A 9,636-nucleotide genomic window follows, 5' to 3' on the forward strand; every position below is an offset into this window, starting at 1 on the left:
ATCAGTTGTAACACAGTCCGAAATAAATTACTATCTTCCTGAAATAAATTACAATTGGTGAAGCAGCAACTTACAAGGACAACTGGAGTGAACAGAGACAGAAAGATACAAAGGGGGACAGAGGGAGAGTTAGAGAGAACGAGAAAGACTGGGGTAGTAGAGACAGAAATGGAGAAAGGGCAAGAGAGAGACAGAGCGAAAGAAAGAGTGAGAAAGAGGGACATGAGAAAACAAGAACGAACGTTGGAAAAAGAGGCCAAATGAAATAAATGGAAAAAGATAGAAAGGAAAAGAGAAAACAGAATAGATCTAGTGACGGTAAGAAAGAGTAATATAGGATGGACAGTTTTGGAGAGAGTGAGGGAAAGAGATAGAGAGAGCAAAAGAAAGAACTGAGAGATCCACTGAAAGGGACTGAGACAATAACAAATTGAGGCAGAGATATCCAAACAGGAACAGACAGAGGGAGAGAATGCGTGCAGGGAGAGAAATACAAACATGTTCAGCTGGAACGTAAATCGAAAAAGCCTCTGAAAAGGGCTGTCTCAGAAAAGGGCTGTGGAGAAATACAGCAAGACAAGTATTGGGATTGTGACTGGGAGAGGGCGAGAGGAAGAGAGAGAGAAGCAGATTGACACAGAGAAGTAGAGACAGACGGTAAGCTAACCCTGAGGTGGAGAGAAAGAGGGGAATCAGAAAGAGAGGGGGAATGAAACAAGAAGGGAGAGAGACAGAAAGCCAAACACATTATTGCTGTTATTGTGAGGAGCATTTTGTAAATATTTAGCAGCGTGTGGAAATTCTCTCAAGATGTTTCAGCTCAGAAAGCGGACCTGAGTCATTGAGTTAAAGCATTTCCTTAGATACAAAGACAGGGAAATGGCAGCCACCCAAGACAGCATCATATCCATGTGGAATCTGCAAAACACCAGGATTCAAAAGAGAAGCATGCAGGAAAATGAAAACTAACATTGTAAATAAGTGAGCACATGAAGGCTGCTGCTGGTGGCTTTTCTGCTCCTTTGCTTTCTGTTCCAGTATTAACCATCTCTGGATTACTGCCTGAAACCAATGTTATGCTATTTTTCAGGGCTAAAGCACTTAGTCCCAGCCCGCTTACTCCTGTCAGAGTTAACATTGAGTGGAATCGTAAGATATTTTACCACAACCGGACTGTAGCGTTTTTAAAAACTGTGTTCTGATTTTACTGGGGAGGATCTGCAGGTGCAGTCAAACTGTGTTAAAAATGCAAAAACTAGATGTGTGCATTAGTCTAGGTACCGAGTGCACTGCACCAGATGCAGGACACCTGCAGTGGCAGGAATCTCTGAAATCTGCATTTCCTTTCCTGGTCCTCCTTGTTTGAACCTCACGACTGTGATCAGTGAGATGACCACTTTGCTGCAGGGTTTGCAGCTGCTTTCCCTCTTGATATGGAGAAACCATTCCCTAGTTCTTTTGATTTTGATTTGATTTGATTTATCGTTGCCACAGTGGTTAGCACTGCTGCCTCACAGCACCAGGTAACCATCTGTGTGGAGTTTGCACATTCTCCCTGTGACTGCATGGGCTTCTGGTATTCTTGTTTCCTCCCATAGTCCGAAGATGGACAAGTTAGGTGGATTGGCCATGCTAAATTGCCTGTACTGTCCAGGTATCTGCTGGCTACATGGATTAGCCATGGGAAATGGGTGTTACAAGGACAGGATAGGGGGTGGGTCTGGTTGGAATGCTCTTTGGAAGATTGGTGTAGGCTTGATGGGCTGAATGGCCTGCTTCCACACTGTAGGGATTCTATTATGTGTACCTTGGTACAGTGAAAAGTTTTGTTTTGCGTGCAATACAGGCAGATCGCACCATACAAAGTGCTTTGGGTTAATAAAACAGAGCGAGGAATACAATGTTACAGTTGCACAGAAGGTGCACAGAGACCGAGATCAATATTAAATTTAAAATTTGAGAGGTCCATTCAGATGTCTAATAGCAGGGCAGGGGGGAGAAACTGTTCCTGAATCTGGTGGTATGCGCGTTTAAGCTTTTGTACCTTCTGCCCGATGGAAGAGATTATAATCAGGGCTGAGGGGTCATGGATTATGTTGGCTGCCTTTCTGAGGCAGCGAGAAGTCTAGATGGAGTCAACGGATGGGAAGTGGGCTTGCATGATGGTCTGCGCTGTGTTCATAACTCTCTGTAGTTTCTTACTACTCTCCAGCAAGAGAGAACATCCTTTCAGCATCTTAGCCAGTCAACTCCTCTTATATGACTGAACAAGATCACCTCTCATTCTTCTCATCTCCTATGGATACAGGGTTTCTCCTACCTTTCTCCACTTGATCACCCCCAAGATAATCAGCCTCAATACCATTTGACAGAACAAATACTTCATCACACAGAACATGAGACGTCTTTACTTCAACTTCCTGCAGACAACAGCATGGAGTGAAACTAAGAGGTTTAGAACCAGCAGTGCTAACTGTCTCTATAACAATCTTCAAGTTTAAAAAGGCCTTTGGTAGACATTTTTAACCCAGTCTGTGGTAGGGCCGTTGAGTAAAAGTGAAAGCAGAGCAAGGCACTGGGTTCTCCTTATTCCAGGTGTGGAAGTCTTGTGGACTGCACATTTTCTATTTATATGGAACTGGGCCCATCACAGGGCAGTCTAGACAGACAATGGGTTTGTACTTTGACAGCAGCTCCTACCATCCAGAAGGACAAGGGTGGCAAATACGTGGAAGGCAAAGAAAGGTAAAATCACCACAGTCTCACCAGACCATAGGGCTGCTCTCCCATTGGAGAAAGAGAGAAAGATGACTGGTGGTGGTTTAACCTGAGGTTCACCATACTTCAGGCAAGGGGGGAGGTTGAGAAGGAGAGTCCCTCATGGTGACCTCAGCTGGCATGGGAACTGGAACTACACTGTTGGCGTCACTCTGCATCGCAAACCGGCCATCTAGCATGGACGCAAAACTACCTACAAGCTCAGGGATAGTAAGAACTGCCAATGCTGGAGTCTGAGATAACACAGTGTGGAGCTGGAGGAACACAGCAGGCCAGGCAGCATCAGAGGAGCAGGAAAGTTGACGTTTGGGTCAGGACCCTTCATCAGATAAAAGGGTCCCAACCCGAAATGTCAGCTTTCCTGCTCCTCTGACGCTGCCTAGCCTGCTGTGTTCCTCCAGCTCCAAACTACCTACAAGCTCCCCTTCGCACCTCACAGCATGCTCACATGGAATTATATCATTAGGATCTCAGAGTTACTGGGTCAAAATCTCCTCTGAATAGCATTGTGGGTACATCTAGAGCTGGCTCCCTCAACCCTACCCAACATCTGCAGTGGTTCAAGAAACCACCACTTTCTCGAGGGCAATTAGGGATGGTCCTGCCAGCGATGCCCAGATCCTGTGAAAGAATAAAAAAAAGACTCCTGCTGGTTGAACTGGAGAGTTTCAATTGTTCAAAACAGTGGCCTGAATCTCCCTGTTTGCGTGACGATCCGTATTTCTGACCCAGATTTTAAAATTTGCCACATAACTTGGGTGCAATTTCTCAGATGGAATGTGGGTCCATGATCCTTCCCTGCTGAACTCATGTGGCCAGCATTTGGGGGCAGGGGTGGGGGCTGGGGGATGATCCCCACTAAACCCCTCCCCCTCTCTCTCTCTCCCCCCCTTTTCAGCAGTAACTAGATTCTGTGATTTAAAGCCACCTAGACCATTACTGAGAGGTCAGTAAGTAAGGTAAGTGAGTGGGTGTAGGCTGGCAAAGGGGCTATGGTGAGCGCATCCTCTACCTCTAATTCCTCTAAATCACGTTGAATAAGGATTCAGCTCAGTCAGTCTCCGAATCTAACCTCGAGCCGGGACTGTTTTGGAAGCCTTCAAATACTGGGAAGTTCCTGCAGACTAACTGCTTTGGGGATTCCACATGGCCCTAACTTGGATCTCTTGTTTATGTCGCTCCTCTCGGAAGATCTGGGCCATTGAGCCATGTCATTCAAACCTTCTCCTTCGCCCCTTCCTCTCCTGAAGGTACAAATTCACACCATGAGCAACACATGTATTTGCCCATGTGGTTATTTAACCCATCAGGGGGAAGGCATGCAGCAAAGCTCTTTGTGTGGAAGTGCAGAAGGCTCATAGCTGAGAGACTCCTGCAATGGTTTCCATTTCAGATGTTAAACTGAAGCCCCGTCTGACGTCTCTGGTGGTAAAATCCCATGGGGTTGAGGAGAATGGTTCGTGTGTGGAATTAACTTCCTGAGAAAGTGGTGGATGCGGGTACAGTTACTACGTTTAAAAGACATTTGGATAAGTACGTGAATAGGAAAGGTTTGGAGGGATATGGGCCAAACGCAGGCAGGTGGGGCTATTTTAGTTTGGGATTATGGTTGGCATGGGCTGGTTGGACCAGTTGGTCTGTTTCTGCGTTGTATGACTCTACGTCCCAGGTTAATGGCCAAAAGATGTCCTGGTCCTTCTGCCATTGCTGTTTGTGGCAGCTTGCTGTGTATGAATCGGGCACCACGTTTCCTAATTCCCCAACAGCCAGCTACTTTTTTAAAAGGGTACCTCACTGGTAGTGAAGTGCTTTGGGATGCCCTGCGTGGACGTGACTGGTGCCAGGTAAATGCAGGTCTCCTGTTAACACTGACCTGAGTGACAATTTGGACCCTGGTTTGGGATTGGACTTGGGCCTGCTTTGGGTAATTTGCTTGTTTGGATTCGGTCGGACCTTCAGCGTATCTGGCCCCCACCCCACTCTCTGCCTGCAACCACCATTCCCAACGTTGCTGTGACCCCCACCCCCCACATCAAAGGTAACTGTCAAGAAAGCCTATACTCCTGACAAATGGCTGACATTAAGGTATGTGGGTAAGCAGGGGGAGCGAAAGATACACTCCCTTCAAATGAAAGGAAACAGAATAGAGCTGAAAATTTTACTTAAGTCAGGCCTTGCCTTTTCCAGAGAGGATGTTTGAGTTGGCAACACTTTGAACTGTGTATTCAGACAGTATAACAGACACAACTTCCTGTGCACAGGGTGCAAGGCTATGGCACTGTATAGACTGTAATAGTGAGACTCAGTGCTATTCCATTTCTCTATAGTGAACTGGGGTGGGTGGGGGGGTGCAGGACAGCTTCTTTTTTGATGAAATTCCTCTGATTAACTGCGACCAATATTTCACCGTTTCCTCTACGAGCCTCCCAAAATTTATTCTGGAATATTCCCTTCTTTGCACAGAACACATAGACAGAGCTATTGCAAACCACAGGTGTTAAAGGCTAGGCTTCTTCATGCAGCTTTATGTTGAAGCCAATGGACCATCTATCGGCATTCCTGCTGGATCTTGAACGGATGAATTAGGAACAGGAACAGGCTGTTAAGCAAGATAGGTCCTGTTACTCAATTAAAGGATAAAGGTGAGGTCGCCATTGTCTTACCAGACCATAGGGCTGCTCTCTCGTTAGAAAGAGACGTCTGGTGGTGGTTTAACCTGAGGGACACCATGCCTCAGGTGAGGACAGAGGTTGAGAAACAAAGTCCTTCATGGTAACCTCAGCTGCCACAGGAATTGAACCCAAGCTGTCAGTGTCATTGTGAACTGGGGGAAGGGGAAGATGGACACCTATTTTGACAAAGTTCTTACAATCAAATAGAATCATAGAATCCCTAGAGCGTGGAAGCAGACTCTTCAGCCCATTGAGTCTACACCGACTCTCCGAAGAGCAACCTACGCAGATCCATACCCCCACCGTATCCCTGTAACCCTGCATTTCCCATGGCTAACCTACCCAGCCTGCATATCCCTGGATCCCACAGGAAATTTAGCATGGCCAATCCACCTAACCTGCACATCCTTGGTCTGTGGGAGGAAACTCACGCTGACAAGGGGACAGCATGCAAACTCCACACAATCACCCGAGGGTGCAAATAAACCCCAGTCCCTGGCATTGAAACCCTAACCACCGAGCCCACCATGCCATCCCAATATGCAACCAATATTTCCCTGTCTCCTTTGACTCCCAAAACTCCTGTGCTGGCGTATTCCAAAACAGTAACAAAGTCTATCAATCTCAGCCTTAAAATTTTCAAAGGACTCCGAGTCTCAACAATTTTGTTTTAGTCAGGAGGCGGGGAGCTATGTAGAAGATGTGAGGATTGACGTGGCACAAAATGTCAGTGGTAAACATATGGAAATCATTGAAAGCAAGTTTGTCAGGTCTTACAACTGGAGCCTGAGCTTCACTCACAGCAAAATCAGAAACTGCTGGAGAAACTCAGCAGCTCCAGCGAAAAGAGAAAGCAGAGTCAACATTTCTTCTGAAGAAGGGTCACTGGACCTGAAACGTTAACTCTGCTTTCTCTCTCTCCACAGAGTTTCTACAACAATTTCTGATTTTGTTTCAGATCTTTAGCATCAGCAGTTCTGTTTTCTTTGGTCTGAGATTCACCCAGCCTGGTTCATTTCCTCCAGCACAAGTTGTTCCCCTAAGCATCTTAGCTTTCTTTCCTCATAAGGTCTTTTTTTTATATTATGTTCTGAATGTCACCCAGAGGAAACCCGCAGAGACACAGTATAAACTCTATGCAGACAGTCACCTGAGGCTGGAATAGAACCTAGGTCCCTGGCGCTGTGAGGCAGCAGTGCTAACCACCAAGCCACCTACAGCACATGGATTTACAGTGTTCAAGAAGGCAGCTCACCACCACCTTCTCAAGGGCAACTTGGGATGAATGAATAGGTTGACTAAGGAAGCGCTTCAATCTGCAGCCATGGATTTTCTGATCCAGGAAGCTAAGTGGACTTGGGCCTGGTTAGGACTTAGCTTGGAGACTGTCTAGGACTAGCATTACAGACCATGACACCAGACCTGGTCTGAGGTTGCCACTGAGTAAAAACAGTCTCAGGCATCTGGAGGAATGCCCAGAACTGTAGGAAGGTCACTGATCTTCTCTAATCTACCAGCACCATCCGCCATCTGCCTCCAATACCTCATACTCTATCGCTGCTGCTGAGCCCCACCAGGACTCATTCTACTGCTCACTATTGCCTGCAGCATCTACCCCCCATTGCTGTTACCCTCTCCAAAACTGACACCACTCATCCTGTATTCCCTCTCTGTCCTGCCTACTCACTCACTCATTCACTCGGGACACCTCCCCACCTGTGGCAACTGTAACAGAAGTCCCAGCCACTTTCATCTTCGGTCATACCAACCTCTCTCTCATTCTCAGAGGAAACGAATCTAGAGTTTTTATTAAAATTCATTTGTGGGATGTGGGCGTTGCTGGCAGGCCAGCACTTGTTGCCCATCCCTAGTTACCCTTGAGAAGGTGGGGGTGAGCTGCCTTCTTGAACCGCTGCAGTCCACCTGCTGAGGGTTGACCCACAATGCCCTTAAGGAGGAAATTCCAGGATTTTGACTGAGCAACAGTGAAGGAACGGCAATATATTTCCAAGTCAGCATGGTGAGTGGTTTGGAGGGGAGCTTGAAGGTTGGGGTGTTCTCATGTATCTGCTGCCCTTGACCTTCTAGATAGAAGTGGTCGTGGGTTTGGGAGGTAGTGTCTGAGGATCTTTGGTGAATTTCTGCAGGGCATCTTGTAGAGAGCACACACTGCTGCTACTGAGTGTTGGTGGTGGAGGGAGTGGTAAGTAAAGGCAATACAAGGCAGGGATGCTGTGAGTATCCAGGTAGGTTCTTGGTGAGTGAGCTCAGTGAGAGAAAGTGGAAGGCCTGGAGATTAAGCCTAGCGCAGTCCATGAGTGGGAGTGTGTCCCTGAATGCACAGTGTCCTTGCTGCAGTACGACCATAGTTCTGAGGAAGGGTCACCGGACCTGAAACGTTAACTCTGTTTTCTCCTTCACAGATGCTGCCAGACCTGCTGAGCTTTTCCAGCAACTTCTGTTTCTGTTACCATGATCAATGTTGGTACAGCACTGAACTGCATGAAGCTTTCTCTCAGTGGATTGGAGGTGCTCCATGAGGCTGGAATGTATTAGATGCCAAAGACTATGAATGAGGGGTGTGTGTGGCCAGTGTCTCACATGGAAGTCGTTGGGAGCAAGCAGCCAGGCGCCCGCTCAAACCAGGTGAGTTTGAACCTGAATATTAATGAGGTGAGTCAGACCATCAACAAGGAACTTTACAAGCGTTGGTCACCGTCAACTGGCGATTCACCACAGCCCAGTGAGAATCTTGGTGCTCTGCATTCAAACAGCATAGCAGATGGAGCGAGATAACATTGATGTGAGATGGACTTCACTGCACTTCCTGTCTGAATCTGCAACACAACTCCCCATAGCCCCCATCATTCAGATCCCTGTAAGATTTAACCCAATCTCTCGAAGGACATGAGTAATGTTGGATCAGCCATGATACTACTGAATGGTGGAGCAGGCTGGAGGGGCTGAATGGCCTGTTCCTATTTCTTATTGTCTCTTCTTAGTGACATTTAAGTTTTGTATTACTAAGCAATTATATGCAGAATCTTACAGCACATGAGACAACCATTTGGTCCAACATTGATGTTCAGGAGATTCTGTGGCTGGCATGGAACTGTTGGGCGGAATGGTCTGTTCCCAGTGCTCCAAATACTTAACAATCGTGCCAGTTCTGGTTGAGTCCATGGCTCGGCGGCATGTGAATTGGAGGATTTCGTGGGGTAGTGGTTCCCCGGAACTAATTCCCCCAGTGATCACTCTGTATGTCTGAGTCTTAAACTGCAGACTGTTGTGCGTTTTGTGTGTGTATGCATTTGGGTGCATGTTGGCGTGTGCATGTACGTGTGTATGTACGTGTGTGTGTGTGCGCGCGTGCGCGTGGGTCTGGGGAGGGGCGTGTGTGTGGGTTTGGTTTGGGGTGGGGGGGGGGCGTTCTAACGGTGCAAGCCAGTTATGCCTGATCCCATCTTTACTAAACACACAGAGTTATGTGAGTTATGTTTTCCAGGAACTGACACTGAGAAACATGTGAGTCATGCAGTAGATTGGCAGGGTTAATTCCTGTGGACTCAGTGCCCCTACAGTGAGACATAGATGAGTAATTCAGGACCGGACCTGAGTCAGTTGACAGCCTTGAGCCAGTGTGTACGGTCCATGTGCCCGGAACTGACACTGATATACACACGAGTCACGCAGCAACAGAGACTTGTCAGTTACAAGTGAAACTGTCTGCTCTGAGTGAACCTGAAACTGACAGCACGCATTCAAACCTGCCACCAACTCCCACATCTTTATTGCACTTTACCCTGATTTTCATTGCTCTTGTATATTTTCTTGCACCCACACGAAAGATTACGGAGTGAATGAAACAGTTTAGTGGTTTTCCGAGTATGTTCTGAGCCGTGTATTTTGGAAAACGACCAATCTCACATCATGGTCCTTGCTTCACACACTCACTGGCGTTTCCGTGCTCAGCCTATTCTGCTTCTGTCAGATAGGACTAGGAGGATTACAGCCCATTTTCTGGACAGCCATTGCCCTCAGACCCCACGTTCGGACTCTGACAGCTTGAGGGGGCATTTTATCAGCAGTGCCGACATCAATCGAGCGCAACAGGCAACGGAAAGGGTGAGACAATAACAGCAGGAGCAACAACAGGCAGAGAAACAGCGCCGCAGGAGCAACAACA

The 9,636-nt window shown here is 47.2% G+C and overlaps 1 protein-coding gene across 1 annotated transcript in view; it reads right to left on the reverse strand.

The window, feature by feature from the left end:
* Positions 1-2,273: 2,273 nt before the first annotated feature.
* Positions 2,274-9,636, reverse strand: part of LOC109930673 (high mobility group protein HMGI-C-like) — a 71,217-nt gene continuing 63,854 nt past the window's right edge. Inside the window, exon 4 of the mRNA XM_048606682.1 lies at positions 2,274-2,420. Coding sequence (XP_048462639.1) covers positions 2,274-2,420 — 147 coding nt within the window. The remainder of the gene's footprint in view (positions 2,421-9,636) is intronic.

Source organism: Rhincodon typus, chromosome 16 (assembly GCF_021869965.1).
Source record: "Rhincodon typus isolate 14 chromosome 16, sRhiTyp1.1, whole genome shotgun sequence".
NCBI lineage: Eukaryota > Metazoa > Chordata > Chondrichthyes > Orectolobiformes > Rhincodontidae > Rhincodon > Rhincodon typus.